Below are 22751 nucleotides of genomic sequence, written 5' to 3'. Positions count from 1 at the left end.
AGATATCTGCAGATCCTTAACTATCAAAGTGTGCTTTGTCTTTTCCAAAATTCAACCCCTTCATATCCCGCCAGAGCACATCTTTAAGCACTAATTTCTTGAACTGAATGGATTTATACCAAACCAAAATAGACACTTCTTGAGTAAAGTTCTAACTTCATGCCAAAATTAATATAGTTCCATTTAGCCATTTATTTCTGCTTAGAACAGCAAACGTCCAATGGGAATTAAAATTGGAAACTGCACATTTGGGACCGCTCCCTACTCATGGCCCCGGCTTGATGGAGCTGCATGAAACTTGCCCTGAATGACCCAAAGCGGGTGAACTGTTGTTATGGAAAGTTTCATGCAGACTCATCATACAGTGCCAAAGTTAGTACGAATAAAATAAATTTTCTGTGGAAACTCTGACTCCACCAGAACTATACAGATGCGTTTGTTGCCAATGTAATATAGATAGAGATAGATAGATAGATAGATAGATAGATAGATAGATAGATAGATAGATAGATAGATAGATAGATAGACAGCTCTTTATTGTCCTCAAATTCTAGACCTGCTTATCTCACCTCACATTTCTTCAAACACATCCCTTTTCATGATTTCGGGGTCGGATTCCTCCAATCTTCTTCTGCTGTCCTGCATCAGAAAAGCCAAGCAGTGCCAGGATACCCTCGCAGGTGATAAAAAATATGGAAGCTGCTCTTTCTCATACTTTGCAGCTCGAGCCAATCTTCATCAAGATAATATTCGCTCACCTACTTTTAAAAAAGACTACTGTTGTCCTGTGCTTTTTCTGTGCAAGTTGTTACTGCTCTAGTTTTGTCATTACCTTAGCACCAGACTACCTCTTGAGATCATGTTAACGCTGTACACGTTTAGTCATTCATTTATTCTAGTGGGTGTGACTACCAACTGTCGCATATGCACATTCTGGTCCATAGTTTCTCAAAGTAAGACAGTACCACGCAGATTAAGGAGCTAATTAACTGTAGTATGCACAGACATTAAAGCCAACCTGCCATGAGCAGTTGGATAAATAATATGAAATGCTAATTTTTGAAAGACAAAGCATGAAGCTAATATTATCTCACACGGTGAAAGGCGGATTACCTTAATTAAAGACGAACCTTAAAGTCCCATGAGAAGACGGCTGCTTGGAAATGGCAGAAGGGAAAAAAAGGGATTCCCATTTCTGGGTAAAGAAGTGCAGGACTTAAGCAATGCAAGGGGTTAGACGATATGATTGGCTCTTACTCCGATAGTCAATAATCACTGCTCCTTTGCGATGAATGGGCTCCATTCGCGTGAATCATAAATATCACCTAAGGAGAAGGACGGACGCCTTGTTCCTACATCGCAAAGGAGCAGCCGCCCACGAATAAATAAGGACAGAGCAGCTAGTGAGAAGCTAGTGAGAAGCTAGTGAGAAGCTAGTGAGAAGCTAGTGAGAACAGTATCGGCAGCTAGTGAGAAGCAGTTCGCCCGCGGCCGCGGCCGCTGTGATCACCTCTATTGGGAAATACAAATTCTACTTTGGGAATTTATCCGCCCGCCATTGACTGTGATTATTGACTATCGGAGTAAGAACCAATCCGGTCCTGAGGAGAACCCCACCAAAGTGAAGGGGTTTGAAACGCGTCGACCAGTTTTTTGTCCCGCATCTGGTTACCATTATTACCTTGGAACAGTCTTTGCATTTATGTGGTTTCATGAGTTATTTTGTGAAAACTACGACTACAATAGACTCTAAAATTACGAAAAGAAGTATTTTCCACCGAATTATTTACTGATGCGTGGACGCATTGTTTTCTTATTTCCAGCTGTTTTGAATGGTTTGTGTGTGAATGTACGGCCAAGTGTGTATGAAATTGTTTATTCATGTGTATGTATATATTGTATATAAAATTTGTTGTATTTTGCATTTTGTATTTTCCATGCACGACAAATAGTGTGCTCAAAAACGTAAAAAGAACTTTACTAAAATAGAATAAACTTGTATGGTGCTAAATCAAAATAGGTTGTTTTTGCTTAATTCAAAGCAGCTTTGTCTGAAGGATATTGGTTGACAAATAGGTTTTCCAGCATTGGCTTTTGTTTTGTTTAATAATAAAGAGGTAACGTGTAGCAGAGGAGTTTGAAGAAAGAAACGTTGAAAGTAGTGTCGCCCTCAAATAATATACAGTCCTTTTCTTGTCAAAAAGTCATTCTTCGAAAGGAATATAAAATCTAAAAAGTAGGACAATTCAAAACCTAGTACTTGTCAGTCAGATTTATTAGCTTGGATACGACAGACTGCACTTTGTAAGTATGTCTTACAAAGGATGACACAATCTCGACAAGCAGTTAATTACTTGTTGTTGTAACACTACTATTTCACCAGTTCAGCCTGGTGGTCTGTGCCCTGCACATTCTGATTGTACTATCAATTACCCAAACCAATGTTTCTTACATAGACCACCATGTGTTTCCAGACACCAGCAGTAGGACAGCCACTGCCAACAATCAACATATGACAACAACGATTAGAAAATCCGTCAAGGCCAAGCTAATGAATCCTCCAAGGATTTTGTAAACATATCTTAGTTGGATCAGTTTGTCAAATCAACTTTACGATGTAATCGAGACAGATCATACTTTCCGGATTAGCTATCACTGTTTTAGATTATACCGGTCGGATTTCACTACTGCCTTACCTGGTGAAGAAGGAACTGTGAGTGAATTGTGCCGAGATGGTACAGGTGAACCCTTGGGACTCTGTGTTGGAGAATGTCCTACACCATGAAGAGAAATTTTAGATCCAATTATTTGTTATTCACATTTTCTAAGGTGTATCTGTTGTAGCAGAGATGATCCAATTGCCTGCGTTCCTTAATTCTATTCTTTGTCTCAATTGTAAACAAATTTAAACTCGCAATATGCAGCTGTCCGGTTTATTATATTGTGTAGCTTCTTGAGACATTGTGAGTATTATCATCATAAGAAGATTGCACACACCATATATGCTCTGCTTATGTATGTTGATTTGTTACATACTGTATTAAAATAATTGAAACTATAATGTTGATTAATTAAATCTCTTTTGAAGTAAATGGCTAAGCTGAAGTTTGGAACAAACACTTCCTAAAACCTTTTTTTACTCAACTTCACATGGTTTCATGAGAAAATATATATAATTAAAAAATACAGACAACCATAATTAAAACTGCAAAAATAAACACCATAGCAATGTATTATCCTATAAAAAATATGTACAGGTTAAAAATGAATAAATAAGGCAAGATCAATTGCACCGATTTTTGTACCGGTGAGACTCATAATTTTGAAGGCAAGTGCCTGACAGCTGTATTAATACACTTTAATGTCTTTGTATGACAATAATATTGCACTTTCTATTTTTTGCACTCTACATTTTTTAGTCATTAATTTTGTTGACAACATTTCTCTCCTATGCATTTTCACATGCGGTAACAGAACATGGGCGCATATGTCCCAGTGTTACTCAGCCTTATCAGCCATGTTCAGCCACCACAAAGTTATTTCTGCCTCTTTTTGTTAGACATGGGAGTTATCTACCCGGTCTTCTCTGAAGGAAGTGTACATCACAGCTGCTAGGAAAGAAAGGAGGTGCCCCAGGAACCATATACTATAGCACTCTGGTGCCTTTCTTTAGGTGAGAGTTGTCATTATTGCCCTCTTCCACAGCAGTGGTCTGGCTCATGACAGCTCTGTGACTGATGGGTTCTTCCTTGAAACAAGAATCGCCCGTGTCACCCATGAAGCCCCCTTCACAACCCATAAATATGTTCATTCAATTCTTAAACATCCTTGCATCATTCTTGGCTCTATCCGATGCCCCATCACTGAGAAGTATTGCTGCTTCCTACTTTATGAATGCCACAATCTCCATGCACTGTCATTTTGTAACCAGGTAACCCACTAACTATGAACAGTAAATCAATAAGTTAAGCACTGAAGAACAGAGCAAGGAATACCTGCAGGAGGCTCGGTCTGGCTGCATCTTGATCGTCTCCCTCTCCGCGTCAAGAACCGCTCGCTGACTTTCTTGGCTTCCTCTAACAGCTCGAGATTCTTCTTTTTATCTTCTTCTGAGATCATAACATCTGGCAGCTGATCATGGACCAGGTCAATTATCTGGCCTTTGTAATCTAGAGGGCGATTTGCATACAATGCTATGAAAAAGATTGACATTGTACTGTGCCAGCTGCCATGTATAACGTAAAACATGTACGCTGTGCACCGTAACCAGCAACAGCATCCCACAGCAGGCACAGACAAGAGATAAAGGCAAATATGCAAATATGTTCCATTCCTAACATCACAGCATCAGAAATAAACAGGCACAATAGCAATCCATTCCTTATATGGGGACTGGTATGTAATAGCTCGCAACCTGGTTGCTTTCAGACTGGTAATCTCTGAACAATGAGCAGGTAATAAAACAGGTACATATGTTTGTAAGAAATTGCGTTGCATAAAGCAAAAGGCTTAAAGAATTAAACTGCTTCCAGAGGTACAACATGGTTGACATTCTTCAATATACCGATCCTGAGAATGGACCCTGGGGGTCTCATTTATGGCATTTTGGCATAGAGCAGCGTAGGAAGGCACTTTGCCGCCCTGCTTTATTCCAAAGTGAAAGGGCAACAATGCACTGTATTTAAGCAATGTGGTGCGGTTCTATCTTTTCTGCCTATGCTGGTACCATTTTGGCAGCATAACGCCTACGTAGGCACCCTTGCACCATGGTGCAAGGGTGATTCCGTTGTATGCAGGATTGTTTTTGTGCAGGAAGGGGCACATTCCTGCACAAAAACAATCTTCTGAGGCATTTTCCTCTTGCTATGTGTGCTACACAATGCAGCACACATGGAAAGAGGCAAAAACAAGAAGAAATAAACATATTTCTCCCCGTTACGCCTCACCTCGGGGGCGTATGGATTTGATGCTTCCCCAGGTTTACATTACTTTGTAAAATCTGGGACAGCGTCAAATTCAATGGGTGTTGCGTGGGAAAAGCCACCACAATGCCCATGGAACGACTCCTGGGTCCAGAGTACGGTGACGCATCGATTTGAGCTGCGTTGCCTTAGTCATGATTTGTAAGGCCACTCAAAGCCACACATTGTGACTTTGCGTGGCTTCATAAATCGAAATGAGAGCCCTGAGTCACACTTATACCACTTTATGAAGAGCAAAAGTGACACTGGGCTCTCATAAATATGGTACGTAAAACAGTAAGGTCCTACTGGTACATGATCAATGAAAGATGCAACATTTAGTTTCTACTGTGCGAGAGAAATACAAGGACACACAATACACAATACACAATAAATGAATCGCACTCAATGCTGAGTCAAATAATGACATTAAATATCGAAAATTCGTTAGCAAAAGAAAACATTACATTCATTTTATAACAGTTGCTCCAAAAAGAGTGAAAGGAGAGGTGTTTTTTGTGGTGCTCATGTGCAAAGTGATAAGAAAGAAAAGAGGAGATTTATACTGATATTCAAAGTAATCCTAGTTCAATATTTATGGCAATGAGGAAATCTAATTTAGCCTAGGCCAAATAGCCTGTATGAGGGATTCGTACAGTCCCTTATTTTTCCTTACTCAAAAATGGGTGGTGTCTGGATAGAACAACCACCCCACATATGTATCAGTAATCAATCCAGGATGGGTAGCCTAATAGTGTCGATGTTTTGACCCGACTGTTGCATTAGGTGAATTGGATCCTTGCATACGGGTCTTCTTCAGGACAGTAAAAAGTACGATGAATTATACGGCAACCTCAAAGAGGTGCAGCGGCAACAGGTGATGGGGGAGGTGTAGATTCATTGTACATCCTCCCCTCTTAATTTTCAAGGATTCTGGTGGAATCTTTAATGCCTCAATCTTCCCATTTAGATGTTCCCTGGCGGATCCAGACACTTCACCTAACTCTGCTCTGATTTTGTTACCAAGACACGGCCCTCAAGGAATTAATTTCTAGTCATAGAGGTTAGCCAATAATATGCAACAACCTGGGGTGTGATGTGTTCACATCAATAGGAGCACCAAGATGTGCCAAGAGGAGGGTAGAAGGGGAGAGGAATAGAGAAAAATAATATGATCAACTCAAGCACAAAATAAACAAAAATAAACAAGAACCCACCCACACCATTAAGCTCCGTAACCCACCCAGTGGTGAGAACATAGGGGTCAGGAGCAATAAAGAGGGCCTGTCCAGAGAAACTTTAAAAAACATTAGAATATGGAAATGACTATTTAATTAACATTCAGAATAACACACAAATAAGGTCTCATCAGTTATTGCTACACTTACAGACATCGGTAATAAGCACCTAAAATCTACAAGTTGTTTTACAATCACATTTGAAGCCCAATGGATTGCCCAGAGTAAGAGGTATTGCTTTATCATTGTAGCATGCAGTATGTGATATCCAACATAGGAAAAAGAAAAGGTAACCAAAGGTCAGAGCGACAGTGAGACACATCTCAAGAGGAGGAGGCATGTGAAGCATCCAAGTGCATACATGCCAACATTTCAGGAGAGCAAAGTGGGAGATTTAAAAACAAAATCGGGAGAATGGGTCCTTGAATCGGGTTACTGACATGTATGGGCTTAGGAAGTGTGCTGCTGTAGGATCGGACATTTGAAACGCAAATCCACGTTTTTTTCTTACCTTTTAGAAGCATGGAGCATAATGGCAGGCAGAGAGGGTGATGCAAGTTTTGGGCACTGGCCTGGCAGGTTGTTGGCAGTGCATGCACCGCCCCCTCTCCCCCCAGTACTTCGCAGGTCTTTAAAAGACGATTCCCTTGTAAATGACGCTTTGTTGGTTTCTCACCCCTTCGAAAGCCCCTGCATCACCACTCTTCGCTAGAAGAATTAGCACTTTACACAATACCAAGCACTGTCAGCTAAAACCCCCGAAGAATCGGGTTTTTGCTTGTAGGAATCGGGAGGCGGGAGACTAGCCTTCAAATCGGTAGTCTCAAGCCTGAATAGGGAGGGTTGGCATGTCTGCAAGTGTGACCTTCTAAAGGCATCAAGTGCCGACCAAACTTCATGAAAACAGAGTTACTGGTTCATATTAGTATGTTTAATTTCTGTAAGAATCTTCAGAGATATTCCAGGTCATTAACCCCTTCAGTGCTAATGACAAGGGTAACTCGTCATGGAGTTTCCATTGATTTCAATGGAAATTCAATGGGAATCAAAAAATATGCTTAGCATCCAAGTGGTTAAAGAATCAAGGTTTATCGTTGGATATGATCTTAAGTCATGATGGGCCTACAAAAAAGTGTGGAATAGAAAGGGACCTAAGCTCATGCATGAGCTTGAGAATGACTTTCCTTAGTTTAACTGTGTCTTTAGCGTAGTCCAGGCTATCCTGATCTTGGCTCCTTCCCAGGTGATGAAATAACGTTTCTTTATGCATTTAAGTAGTGCTGGCAAATCTGTCCAGATCTGTCTCACACAGGTAGTCAGGACATCCAACAGAATGAAAACATTTTTGAGGCACAAAACATGACCGGAGAAGTGAATTTAAACATGATGAGCAGCAAGTAAAGCAGAGTAAAACATCTGTAACTAGAGAGAGCTCAGACCCTCGGCCATCTTGTATTTATAGTGTTTGCCAGACCTTTCGATTACGAATGCACTGGAAGTTTTGTTTTAAATCCTTGGGCCCATTCAGACCCTACCAAAGAATAGTGATAGAAGTCCAAAAATTAGATGCTCATCACAAATATAATGAGGATAAAAAAGGTGAACGACAAAAGAGATTATTTTCCTTCCGTCGCCCATCTTGTTTGTCTGACCTGCATTGTGGAACTGATCTGACTTTCCAAGTTCAGGCACATATCTGGGCAAACAGTACCACACACCGGATGGTGGGAGTCTTGTGTGGTGGTAGACTTCCTTCAGCTGCTTATTTGCACTCCATTTGTTGGGCCATAATGTCCGGGAATCGCCGGTTTGAGGAGAGCAAGGACGCTATGCGTTCACAGAGAGCGAGCAATCTATGCAGCCATCTTGGATCGGCGATAACCACACCCCTCTCGTGTGTTGATTTCTCATTGATAATTACTCTGTAAGAAATTGTGTGGAAATAATGTCTGGAACAATTCCGCTGAACAATACTTTACATGTAATTTGAATACTATGGAAAGTTTAAGCCACAACAAATATTGTAGCGATTCGAAAAGTAAAAGGAGTACATTCTGAGCGTGTTTAATATGAGTAATTTACGTATTGAAGACGAATAAAATGTGCACGAAAATTCCAGTACATTTAAGGGTGCAAGGCTTTTCTCAGCTTTTCAATGTTCTTCTGTGAAAAGCAGGTATGGTACGATTAAACCTCAATCTAGCATTAATGTTTCAATTGATATGTAAACTGATTATCATGATAGGACACATGCATAGGGGAAAAAAGATGGGCAGACGAGTAAAACACAGACAAGGAGATTAGAACATTGCATTCAGCAGCCCAGCACATTGCTTCTAATTCATGAAAGAACTAGATACTCTGCTCGAGAAATTGACTTGCGGTGCCAATTTCAATGAGAAGTCTCATCAACTCAAATAAATACATTTCCTAGAAATTTGGTGAATTTTTACATTCTCTGATTTCCTATGAATTCTTTGGTATTGAGCAAAGTCACAAGAAGACTCAATCTTGCAGTCACCATGCAAAGTAATAGTAAAAACAGATTGGATGATTTTTGCAGGTATCCATGCTCTAATATGTACACCTGATGCCCTTTCTTAGAGATCTTGATATTTAAGTCTGAAAAATTCTCAGTTGATTTAACTTCAAATATCTTCATGGCTCACTGACAGACAGCTTACCAAATGGTTCTGCAATATCAAGATATATTTGACTTTACAGTAGATCCTGATTGCTAAAATTGCTAGCATCCATATTGTAGACATGGATCATAGGTGCAATAATACTACCAAAATAATTTACTAAATATGGTGGATTGGATGCTTTTCCTTGGCCAGGGATTTCCTTATCCCCTAGACTGGTATCCTGCTTCAGACGTGTGGCCCTTCTTGATGAGATGTACAGGTTTGATGATGAAATCCAAGGCTAATTTTAGAGTCTTGCTATGTGATGTGTTTTAAACATCACAAGCATTGTAAACAGAGCTGTTAAAATGTTCAGTACATTGGGCAGATTGCATAGTCCTTAACGATGCCTCAGTAAAATGTGATCCTCCACCTGATATGGTATATTGGGTGAACAGAAAGCTCTACAAATGCAAAAGTGACTGTAACACAAGGTAAAGGTGAAAGGCCTGTGTATTAAAGGTCTTAGGTGTCCCAGCGGGATAAGCATTGGTACCTATCCTGCCACTGATCTCAGATTCTGCAAGGGAGATGGCATTAGCTAATCTCAGAATTTCAGTTTCAGTGTTAGAGTACAGCAGTAAAGCTCAGCACCACCATTATATGCATATCAACTTCGCTAGATAAAGGGATACTTTATCACTGAGGTTTGCATGCAAGCTTCTCTTGTGAGAACAAATGACTTTACATGGCTTACAACTGTCCTGTATAATGTTGGTAGTCACAGTAGCCACAGGTCCTAAACTGTTTTCCCTCCAAGCAAGCCCATAATCTGGAAAACTTCTTAGCAGAAGAGTAGCATGTCAAGCTGATCCCAACTACACACTCAGAGGGCAGGCTGTGCCCAGGTAGCCACATTGACAGAGCAAGATCTCCGAAGAAGAGTGCAAGTTGCCCGTGTTATTGCTGACCCAGAAGTGATCACTGATCCAGTGGTGGTGTGCTGTTCTGAAAGAATTAAACTATGCTTTAGAGACTATTACTCAAATGGAGGCGACATTGACTCTGCAGAAACAATATTGAACTAAGGGCATATTGTGTCCTTTAATATCATGTATAACAGACCACGGAGTGTCCTTAGGATTTTACCATCTGTACCCAGCATGGTGATGCAGCTCAGATGTCACAATGGTATAGACATTCACATACTTCTGAATTATCTTGAATACTGTCTTCTTCTGCTGTCTTAGGTTTTCAGAGTGAATTTACCCATTACCACCGAGAACCAGCAATATAGAAGTTGTATAGTGATAGTGGTCACAGCCTGGAAATAATTTTCTAGCAAAACTAAGGCCAGCCCATTGTGCACACGAACTCTAGAGTAACTCCTCCTACTGTGCCAGAAGAGGCATTTTAACACTGTAGATCCTGCCAATATTTAAATTCCAGTAGTTAGCCTCAGTGGTGTGTGGTATTCTCCTCTTTTTTTCTTAATATGGTTTCCATGCATGACATAATAGAATGCATGACTTAGTAGAATGTTAATAGGTCATAGTGTTGTGAGTTGAACTAGGACAGTTGCTGTTTATCTGGGAAGCAGGTTGGATAGGATCTTCTCTTGAGTATAAACCTACTCTCAAATCTACTTTGCCTGAAGCCTGCATCTTTAATTACTACACTGGCGTAGTCGGCAGCCTTTTTGCTTCTCCAAGAAGATCCTAACACCTTTTTCTACTTCATCTGTTTGGTGAGACTTTTCTGATTTGTTACTTATGGATCCTGTATATATACGTGTTTAAACATTGAACTTTATGCACAATTTTAAGAACTTCTCTCCACTCTTCACCTTCTCATCTGCCTGTTTTGAGAGTGCTGAGTAATGGACACATTTGTGCTCGCTTTTAAATTATCTGGTCATACCAGGGATGGGAGCAATCAATGTGCATCACTCTTATTTTGCCTCTCTGAGATATTTGGTGAAAGTTACAATTATTATTTTCGTTTTAGTGGAGTCTCCATGTATTTTGTATGCGCGAAGAAGTCATGTTTGAATATAAACACGTAACTGTTTAAGAATTCTTACTCACGCGTCTCCTGGATGCGAGGTCTTCAAGGTTCCATTCTTCTTTTGGTTGATGTCACACGGAGGCGTGTTCACGTAAGCGGCGTTTGACTTCCTCACGCTGTTGTGTTTCTGGTTACCTAGCAATCACACCACGTGATTTCACTATGTAGAAGTTCTTCCGCACATAAGTTCGTGTGTCTCCCACCAAGCGTCTCCTAGCAGCATCCCAGCAATTCTGTTCTTCTTGCGTGTTGTTTTTTTTTCATGCAGCGACACGCGCACTTTATTTTGAAGTCTTTATTTTGAAGTCCCACAGCAAGTGACTCCGAGCAACTTTCAGACGCCACCTTTATGCTTATTGCGTGTTGTTTTCAAAACAGAGACATGCACGCGTTATCTTGAAGTCAAAGGTACAGTGTTTCACCTTATTGTTAAAATATAAAATACAGCTATACTTGCGTATCATCTGTTACCTGCTGCGATATGCACGCTTGTTTGTGCATATTTTGTTTTAATACATCGATACGCACGCTTTGTCATCAAAGTGTAAAATACAGCGATACGCATGCTTTTAATTTCAGTATTCTCTGGTTGCAACGTATATTTTCGCGTATTATTTTCTACTCATAGCGATACGCACGCTTTACTTCGGGATTATATTTCTGTTATATATTCTTAACATTTTAAATTCAAAATTTACACATGCTGTTTATTTAAAGGTGGAAGATATATATACTCAATTTAAAATTGACTCTGCAAAGCTTTTTTTGCTTTAACACACAGTTATAACACACCACTCTATTGGATATCTCTGTGGGTTAAGAATAAAGAAAATGTTTTACTGTAATACTCATTTTAAAGTGTTGTATCTTTCATATTTTGAGTAACTATTCCGAATTGTATTGTTAACTTTAATTATTCTTTTGCTTCCTGTAGTATGGAAGAGATATATAAAAAATAAGTTACCCCATTTATATATTAAAATTTGTACTATTCTGATTTTAATTTTACTGCTCCAGCTTGGTGCAATGCAGAATGTTACTGCCACTCCATTTTTCCTAGCTTCTCCGGGCGAGCCTCCAATAGAGTGGGAAAAATAGAAAAAGGTTTTTGAAAGGTATGCAAGGGTATGTGGTGCATCATTAAGTGCAGAAAGGAAGACTTCTCTTTTACTTCACTGTTTAGGTTCGGAAGGCCAGGATGTATTTGATCATTTACTTGAGTTAACTACAGTTGAAGCAGAGGGTTTAAATGATTACGAGATTAGTATATGTAAATTAGATAAGCACTATCTTCCGAAGATAAGTACAATTTTAGAAAGGTATCATTTTGGCAAAAGAATGCAACCTGATTTAAGAAAATTAACTTCATCGTGCAAATTTGAAAATTTAACAGATGAACACATACATTACCAATTCATGTTAGGCTGCAATATGGACAAGGTTAGAGAGGAGTTGTGGCTAAGGGATGAACCCACACTCGAAGTTGTAGCGGTTGCTAAAAGAATGGAACACTCGTTGAAGTGTGTAGCCATTATTAATAAAGACAAACTTAATGATGTTAAAATACAAAGTGTTAATAAAAGGAAACCTCCTGTTATCAAATCCAAGGATAAAGAGACATTTACAATAAATAAAGGAAAGTTTGTAAATACCTCAGTATCAAATGTTACAGGTGTGACAAAAGTGGGCATCTAGCTAATGACAGAAGATGTCCTGCCCTCAGTAATATTTGTAGTAAGTGCATGAAGAAGGGAAGAAGGGTCATTATCCATCCGTATGTAAGAGTAAACCTCCTCCAAGGGTCAAGAGGTTTATATCTATGATGATGAAGGAGTAAATACTAGTTCAGATGATTTTGAATGTGGTCAGATTGTTTCTGAAATTGAAAGTGGTTCTGTAAAAAAGTTATGTCCTTTTGACGAAAGTTTGGTTGATGGTGCTTGTACGCGTGTTTTATTTGATTCTGGAGCTAAAATCACCATTGTGTCAAATGATTTATACATGAATAAGCTTAAAGACAAAATCAAATTGTTTAACCCTGACATCACTCCCTTAGCAAATGGAGGAGAACCAATAAAGTTGCATGGTTACTTTATGAGGTTAATTGAATACCGAGGCAGGATGATTTTGGGTAAGATTTATGTGTCAAAAAAGGGTGACAATCTAATCAGTTGGATATATCAAGGTGACCTAGGTGCATACTTGGATCCCAATTCTAATCCCCAAACTTTATAAAAAGATCCAGTATGTGTTGTGAAAGAAAGTGATGATTGTGAATTTACAAAAATGCTGAAGATTGAATTTCCTAAGGTTTTCAGGGATGGTCTTGGTTGTTTGAAGGGCTATCAACATAAAATTAAACTTAAAAACAAATTCTATTCCAGTAACTTGTAAGGTCAGAGGTGTGTCATTGTTAATCAAAGATGAGATGGAAAAAGAGATAAATAAACGTAAAGATAACGGGATGATTGAAGAAGTCGAAGGAAATGAATGGCTATCTCCGGTGGTTGCAGCTCGCAAAGCCAAAGGTGATTTGCGCCTATGTATTGATTTGTGCCTGTTGAACAAAAGCGTAGTCGTGGACAAGTACCCTCTTCCTAATATAAGTGAATTGTTGGTGTTATTGGGAGGTGCAAAGGTTTTTAGCACTATTGACTTGACATCAGCGTACCATCAGATTAAGCTTGAACCATCTTGCAGGGACCTCACAGTGTTTATCACTCCGTTTGGCACTTTCCGCTTTATCAGCATGCCTTTTGGGCTTTTTTCCACATCGTCTATTTTCCAGAGGATGATGGAAGGTATGCTTAAGGGTGTTGACAGTATGTGCATCTATCAAGATGACATACTGGTCTATGGTGATGACGGAGCAACATGATGCTCGCTTCAAGTCTGTTCTTGCGAGATTATGTGATGGTACTTTATCCTTTAAAATTGAAAAATGTAAGTTCAGATCAGAATCATTAAACTATCTTGGACATAATATATCTGGTAATGGTGTTAGGCCCAAAAAAGACTTGGTTAGCACCATTCATAATTTGGCTTCTCCCACGTCAAAAGAAGAGCTTATGAGCTTTCTTGTGATGACTGAGTACTATTCTAAATTCATTAAAGGATTTGCAGAGTTGACCTCAAATATGAGATCACTTTTAAAAAAAGGAGTCAGTTTTATTTGGTCTGATTTGTGTCAGAAGGAATTTTCTATCGTTAAGGAGAAGTTATCCAATGCCCCGTTCTTTAAGAGCTTTGATACCAAACTCAAATCTGTTTTAACTACAGATGCGAGTGAGAAAGGATTGGTGATGTTTTTCAACAGTTTGGCATGAGAACTGTCATGTTTCTTTCTCGTAGTTTAAGTGAGCCGGAAACTAGATACTCTGTGGTAGAGCGTGAATCTTTGGCCATTTTCTGGCCAATGAGAAAACTCAAGAGATTCTTATGGGGTGTTGATTTTGAGATAAGATCAGATCACAAACCTTTGGTAGAGATTTTTGAAAGTAAGGGGTTAGATATGATATCTAGTCGCATAACTAAATGGATAATTGGTCTTCAGGAGTATTCCTTTTTCCTCAAGTATATTCCAGGTGCTGATAATAAGATCGCTGAAGTCTTTTCATGATTAGTTTCAGGTGAATGTGGTGAAGATGACGAAGTTGATGAAAATAGTGAGTGGGTTTGTGCAGTTGAGCACAATCATATTTCTGAAGAGAAATGGTCTAACGATATAGCTCAAGATGATACTCTCAAAGAAGTCATGACTCTGATTCATGGTAACTGGTCAAATGTAAAATGTGGGTCTGATGCAACCAAACCTTTTTAGTGTGTAAAAGATGAACTTTCAGCTGACAGAAACATTCTGTTTTGTGGTTCTAGAATAATTCCTCCGGTGAGTGTCAGGAAAGAGTTGATACATTTAGCACGTTAGCCATCCTGGCATCACCAAAACCAAAGAAAGGTTACGCTTATCATATTGGTGGCCAGGTATGGATAAACTCATTGAGTAGGAAATTTGTGACTGTTTCATGTGCAGTTTGAGCAATAAATCGAAATCACCAAGGGTGTAAGGGGTCGGCCTAAATTTCCATGGGATGAAACTGCACTTGACATTCAGGGACCTATTAATAGCTCAGGTTCTCACGTTTTTCTATTAGTCATTATTGATATGTACTCTCGTTGGCCTGAGTTATTTTTCCTGTCCAATACTGATTCAGCAAATATTATCAAATGTTTAAGAAAATTGTTTTCAAGGGAAGGAATGCCTAAGTCTATTTTATCGGACAATGGCGTCCAATTTATCTCTAAGGAAATGAAAGAATTTTTTACTTCTTGTGGTATTTTACACAAACAAAAATTCTCTCTATCATCCAGAGGCCAATGGGATGTTAGAGAGGTTTAATAGGGTCCTTAAAGAGACCATTACTCTTGCTACATCTCTGTCTTTAGATTGGAAAGGTGACGTTCTAAAAATAATTAAAGAATATAGAATAACACCTCATTCCACCACAGGGAAGACTAATTTTTTTCTTTTTCACAGAAGAATGCCCAACACGCATCTTGAACCTTGTGGGGTCAATAATTATAGTTTAAGCAAGGGTAAAGAATGCGTGTGTAATGATGATGATCTCAAAGAAAAGGAAGAGCATAAGGTTCTGCAAAGAAAATTTCATTTTGATAGGAGAAAATCTGTTAAATTGTTAAAAGTTAATGTTGGAGATTTGGTGGCTATTAAAAAACCTGGGCTGATTGGCAATGCATGTCCTAAGTATTTTAAACCCATGCTAGTCATTAAGGTTTTTAGGAATGCTGTGAAGACACAAGACCATCGTGTGTGGAACCTCAACAGAGTTGTCGTTTTGAAAAATGGACATGTTGACTTGGATAATGAAAAGCTTAATCATGGTTCTGAACTTCTTAAGAATTCAGCAAGAAAGAACCAAGCTGCTCCTGGTTGTGATCTCTGGCGGTCATCAAGGATATCCAAACGCCCATGTTATCTTAAGGAGTATGTCTTTGTCATCATTTTGTATTCCTTTTAAGCTTTAGGTTATAGTTTTTTTTTTCTTGTAGTTTCTGTTTAATTTTCTTTATCATTTTTATTTCTTCTCATTTTGAGGAAGGGAGATGTGTGGTATTCTCCTCTTTCTTCCTAATATGGTTTCCATGCATGACATAATAGAATGCATGACTTATAGAATGCTAATAGGTCATAGTGTTGTGAGTTGAACGAGGACAGTTGCTGTTGATCTGGGAAGCAGGTTGAATGGGATCTTCTGTTGAGAATAAACCTACTCTCAAATCTACTTTGCCTGAAGCCTGCATCTTTAATTACTACATGGTGCTTTTAAAAGCTTTTGCAGGGCTATGTATAGAATAGGTCACAGGATCTCCTTGGGAGCTTTACACATGAAAGTTGTCAAATATACTAGAGCTACCACACAGCACGATACAACTGTGGCACTGTTGAAAACTAGTACGGTTTGGTGAACATTATCTGCGCCATCTTGCCTCTTCCCCTGATGCCACACTTTTGTCGTGCACACCCGCCATTTTAAGATGCCCTGATCAGAACGAACCCTCTTGCATGCCGCTGGCCCCTGACATAGCCCTTCACCCTCACCAAGCCCGCACGCTGACCAACCCCCCCTGCTTGCACCTGCCTTGAATCATAAACCCCTCTTCAGCGCTGCTCTGCCCCAGGCCCTCATCCTGTTCCCAGCGCGACACCTCCCTTCTTCCCTTTCATGATCCCCGGCCCTTAGATGCAAACCCCCTTTTTCCCCGTGTGCCCGTTTGTCTTCCTCGTTCCCAGGCCGACACCCAGCTCTGCCGATACTGTTCCTTGCCCCTCCCCGTACAATAGAAAGCTTCCCCCATCAAGGGATCCCCTGGTTGATCAAAGCCCCCACCCCATGAGATCCGATCGAACCCCGCATTCCATGAATTGACGGAATATCCAGCTGCGCGATACTCATCACCTGTTGTGACCAGGATGGGGACCTCTACTGTAAATATGTGTGGGAACGGGCCCGGAGGGGGGTTTCCGGGAATGTCTTTCCGTACATCAAAGCTTTATCATGAGTGTGTAAACTGTAATAAAAACCGCAAACACTGTATTTAAGGGGCCAGGCCTCAAACATAAGTTAGAGCACCTCAGAACGATACCTGCTGTCCGTTTTGCTGTGTTCTCCTCCGGAGAGAATAAAAAAACCCTTGTTTCCTGCTTTCCAGTCTCCAGCGCCTGCCTCTTCATTTATTAAATAATTCGAGGGTCACAGAGGCAATACCGCCGGGCAAATATCGATTGTCCCCGACTCAAACCTTTATTTTAACAATTGGCGTCCCAAGCGTGGGGCCCATCAGCGACTTGTGGATCCAGTGGGAGAGGTCCCGACGACAGAGTGAATGACTGCAACGATCGGGAGAGCTCTTGCCCAATAGACCCTCGTCTGGCAGCCGATCATCCGAACTTCACTAGTTCCGAACAGACCTCTCTCGAGTGATCTACGGTCCTGACTGGGGACCATTAGGAGTGCCGTGAGAAATACGAGAAAAAGAGGACGAACGGGCGCTGGATTCGGAAGACAAGAAACTGTCCATACGGTCCGGGTAAGGTCGTGTAAACACGACGGATTGCGAAAATAATTGATTGCTTGATTGTTTACAAAAAATATACTAGTATTACTCTTTGTTTGACCTATTTGGAGATTCACTGTCTGCACATGGAGAAACAGTAGGCTCCTTCTCTTTTGCAAACAGTGAAGGATAGGTAACGTAACCGTCGCGCCTATTTTTTTTCCCCCACTGACTCTATTATTTCTTAACGGTTTTTGGGAGACTCCCTCTCCCTCACTGATTAACTGGGTTCTTTGACCCCGAACTACTGTTCGCAGATTGTCTTCTGGAGATTCTCTGTCTGCAAACCGGAAACAACAGATTCCTCTTTGCGGATAGTGAAAGGGTAGAGGACGCAGACTTTTGCGCCCTACTTACTCTCCCCATTGATCTTACTCTATCTTATTTATTTATTGATTGTTTGATTGTTCCTCGTTATTTGTTACTTTTTGTTCATGAGGTATTCACTGCCTGCAAACAACGTAGAATAGGAATATTCTGTCTAGTCTTTGCACCTAGTGATAAGATAGGCAGTGCTGACTTTTTAGTCCCTCGTTACGAGCCGTCATGTCTGTCTTCTCCCCACTGATTGATAATTGGTTCAGCCCGGACCGTGTATTAGAGGTGGACCATATAGCTCCACTAGAAGGCACCCCTAATAAGGACATGTTCATAAACTATGGATTAGTTACCATAGTCTATAATAAATTGTGGCACAGGTATACCAAAGAAAGTCAAGACAAACAGTGGCCACTGGCAGGATCCTTTGACCTTGATAAAATAGAAACGTTGGAAATAGCCCTTCGCAATAATAAGACAACGCCTATTATGCTCGACAGTCTCGGTATGTGGCGCAGAGAGGCTATGCAACGACAGAGAAAAGACGAGGACAAACCAGGTAGAGAAATATACCGACAGGACAACCCCGGGACACCACGACCCAAAAGTTATCCCCCGACACAACGCAAAAGACGGCCAGACTTAGGGCAAGACCAATGCGCTTTTTGTAGATATGTCGGACACTGGAAAGCCCAATGCCCGACTCTACTGAGCGTGAGTAAGGGCAAAGGGCCGACAGGAATGACAGGCCAGCAGAATATGAAAAAGCGCGAGACAAAGAAAAATCCGACTCGCACGGACAGACCAGACAGAACCACCGCGTTTGATTATGCCCGATGGCACAGGTTCCGCCAGAACGATTTCAGCGACATGTTCGAGTTTTCCTAGGTCGGACAATATAAAAACGGGAACCCAGCCTAGCTCTAAATTAACAGACGGAAAAAGATAATTTTGGCCAAATAATCACTGTTTTATGTTTGTCTTTGGATCTTGTGTGTCATACTTTTCTATTACCCCCGCCCGTCTGAGTTTATGTGTACGTAAATCTGCGTCATCCCCCTGCACGTGCTTCCATGTTACATAAACTATGTTAATAGAAATTTTAGCATAAAACAACCTGGAAAGAAAGAAATGGGAAACGAAATCAGTAAGCCACTGATAAACACGAACTTTTATTTTAACATAACAGGCAAAGAAAAACACAATAACGCTAGAAAAACAAGAACGGTAAACTGTAGAACTTGAAAATCAACAGAACATTCGTCCCCCCCCACCTTCTGGAACCTTCCAAAGCAGGGTAGGGTTACGGCTACGCCCAACCGGCGGCAACCCATATAAGGCGGGCCTTGCTGCCAACTCTTGGTCAGGAAATCTTAACGTATTGGGGAGCCGGAGGAGAGGAAGGGGCCAGCGGCCTGGGCAGTTACAGGTAGTCCCGCCACATGTCTCCTCGGCCAGCCGCAACGGGCCCGGATAGTCTCAGGTAGTCCCGCCACATGTCCCGAGAAGAACGAGACACCTCTTTCTTTTCCCTTCCGTAACAGCCGCAGCAGCTCTGGACGGCGGGATGTCCTGCACGTACCTCCGCAACAATTTGTCCAAGTTGGGCTGGGAGGGAGAGGCGACGCGGACGAGCCTCTCCCACCTCCACGGATAGGAGGTCTCCCAGCCCCCGGCCCAACGCCGAACACCCCCAACCAGGCGATGGTGCCCCAATACTTGCGCAGCACCGAACGTGCAATGGTGCCCATATTTTCGGAACACCGAACCTGCAATGACTGCACCGATACTCGTGCCGCGCCGAATGCGCGCCACAGGTGGCCATACTCCCACAGCACTGAACACACGACTTGGGGAGCACCGGATGGGGAGAGACCTTCGTGCGGGCCGATGAAAAAGAGCAGCATGGGGTACACCGGAAGAAGGAGACGGCGCGAACGAGTCTCCCTCGCCCCCCCAGGCGGGGGCATCACAGCTGCACCCCAGCCGAACGTCCCGCTTTCACAAAACAGAGCCCTCTTCCTTTCACTCCGAAGGATCTCTTCCACTCTTGCAAACTCGACGAGAGTGGCCCCTGTAGGGCCCCAAAATGGCGTCTGGGTCCGCTGGAAGGCGGGCCTCGGCCGCTAGAGTAACTTTGACCAGCAATATAACTCGGTGGCTCGCCCACCGGAGCACGAGCCCCCACCTCCGACAACATCTCCACAGCCTTGAAGATTCTACAAAGGTCCCCGAAGGAGCCCTCGGCCACTGCAGGCCTCCGGTAAGGGGCAACTGCCTTGATCGCCAACGAAATAAACATGACATTGCCACTCCTTCTGTTAGCATGAATTCTAGAACTGCTGAAAAGGACTCTGGTCCAACTGCCGGTTGTAGGAAACATTTTTTCCTGATGCTACTTCCGGACTAACCCGGCCCCGCCCAAAATGGCGCCGGTATCAATAGGAACTTACGAACACCTCGTGGTGTCCCTTTTCACTATACAAACTTAATGTTCTGATACATATATGACCCTTTGTACACTTGACGAGAAGAACGGAGAGCTCACTCGAGGAACATGTAAAAGGATCGCGTTAAAAATGATGATTATAAATGTACAATGTAATATATTTTTATAGCCGATGTATATCCTCGCTTATGATGCACGCACACGGTATGCATATAGGAAATCTGATTGCAACTAGTATGACTATGCTTCTAAATTATGAAATAAACGCCCCCGAACCCCCCGGCCAACTGATAGACGTTCTGGTTTGCTACAAATGAATTGCTAAAACTTTCAGATGTTTTTTATTGCTGCCAAACAACACCCCCCACTGTACGCACTTTAGCCATTGCCGTGCCCGGCCAAATACGACTGCACCCTTATGAATCCACATACTATGATCTCGCAAAAATAAAGGTCCTTTTTTTCAAAATGATGAACGGGTATTGCTTGCTTTATTTAAAATGTGGGATGGGCGGGAGAGTTCTTTTCTGTGCACCCTACTATGCTCTCTCTTTAAGGTTATTAAGAAGATGGCTGCCCAGCCCTGGAGGACGGATCGGATCGACAACACAACGCTCTGCCTTCAAAGTACGCGACTGACTCATGAACTCTCGCATGGAGGAAGACCTCGACTTCCAAGGATGGGTAAAACGAACGGTATAAATGAGGGAATGTAAAAGAAGGGTAAAATAAAACGATGTAAATGTTATAAAGTACGACGTTCAAAGGTATTAGGGAACAGAGCTGACCCAAGAACCGAAGAACCTTAGAACGTCACAGCGCAGAAGGAGGTTTAAGGATCCCGATAGTGAGATACATCTTTCGACTAGATACCTCGCACTAGACACCTCTGGTTCCCTTTTAACGTTTCCCCGCACACGACCTATAAGGACACACTGCCCCCCCCGACTCCAGAAATGATACCCCCGGGGATTCTACCCCGAGGAGGAAAGACGAGTATGAGGTAAGTAAAGGACTTTCGAATCCATGTATTGGATGTGCGCGAATGTTGTCCCCCTCCCCTCCCCTCTTTTTCCCTCCCTCTACAGGGTACATCAGGGGCCGCAACCAAGGTATGGCGAAGATCTGAAGCCTTGCCATGTCTAATACACGAAACAGACCAGCGCTGCAAGGTGGCACCTAAGCACGCCTGCAAACTACTCACGTAGCAAACAAACCTGTAGAACTAGTATGATCTGATGAAAAGTGATCACTCTTAACCCAGGCTGCGCGAATGAACCTATGTCACAGATGAATCAAAACTATGAGAGAATGTGCATGTGTGACTGAAGCATTGACTCAACGGGTCGAAGGACCGAGAATGCAAGAAAGTGCGACACAATGGTACTTCCCTTTTCTTTTTTCCTTTTTCTCGAAGCATGTCCCCTCTACCCTGTCTAATGCTCAAACTGCATGATTTCAAGATTCTAACGCAGACCCGTGAATGTCCTTTACTGTGTAATGCACTAAATAGCCTTCCTTAAATACACTGCCACTCTCTCTGTCGCACGTGTACTATTTAGCCTGCCGTTGCACTCTCTCTCTCTCTCTCTCTCTCTCTCTCTCTCTCTCTCTCTCTCACTCTCTCTCTCTCTCTCTCTCTCTCTCTCTTTCACACTCCCACTCTTCCGAGCGATTAGCCCCGAAATTGACAGACTGCCACCCCTAGCACACCACCCAATTGGCTTCAAATACCGCCGGTATTTGCTCAAAACTTGTCTTTAATAAAATCACCCTAATACTGTGTCACCACCTCTCCTTTCCGGAAATGTTTCGATGAAATCGAGAATTGGTCAAAAAGGAAAGGACAGGTAAGCTGACTGAGGTTCCCTAAATCTGACCCGAAATGAGGGAACTACATGTCAGCGGCTACTACTATGGAATAAAAGTGCCTCAGATAACGCGCCCCTCCCCGTCCCAAATTGACGCGATACCCAAAACCATAAAGGTAACCGAAACCCCCCATCTTCTCAGGACGCTCCCAGTATTGCGTTCAGTTGCCCCCCCCCATCAACGTTTTCTATGTACCTAGGTGTCTTCCGATGAGACCCCTGTCTTCTCTAATTTAGTAATCTGGCCGCGAGAGGCTGCATAGGGACCAGAATGATGTTTTGCAAAGTTAAAGATTAGACCGGAGCAAAGAAAACCATTACACTGAGCCTTGTCGAAAGTGAAAATGTTTAGTTAAAGGGCAGAAGGCATTGAAGGTTTAGCCTATGTTCGTCCCTCAGCGAGAAGCCTATTAGTACCATGCGGTTAGCTCACACCACTTTTTATTAGCATTGCCCCGCTTACATTACAGAGGTGGGCCCCCATCAGATGACCTGTCGTGACTATATTAAACAGTTGTGAAGGAAAGCCATAGTAAACCCAGCAGGTCCACCATCGATCATTTATATGTATAGCGAACGTTCCTATC

General features: G+C 41.8%; 1 protein-coding gene across 1 annotated transcript in view; it reads right to left on the bottom strand.

The window, feature by feature from the left end:
• Positions 1-22751, bottom strand: part of IRAG1 (inositol 1,4,5-triphosphate receptor associated 1) — a 589242-nt gene that overhangs the window by 333543 nt on the left and 232948 nt on the right. Inside the window, exons 5-6 of the mRNA XM_078680946.1 lie at positions 3996-4169; positions 2697-2774 (exon numbers count right to left, since the gene is read on the bottom strand). Of these exons, the coding sequence (XP_078537072.1) occupies positions 2697-2774; positions 3996-4169 (252 nt within the window). The remainder of the gene's footprint in view (positions 1-2696; positions 2775-3995; positions 4170-22751) is intronic.

This window comes from Lissotriton helveticus, chromosome 3_1 (genome assembly GCF_964261635.1).
Source record: "Lissotriton helveticus chromosome 3_1, aLisHel1.1, whole genome shotgun sequence".
Taxonomy (NCBI): Eukaryota; Metazoa; Chordata; class Amphibia; order Caudata; family Salamandridae; genus Lissotriton; species Lissotriton helveticus.
This window is presented reverse-complemented; position numbering and strand designations above follow the sequence as displayed.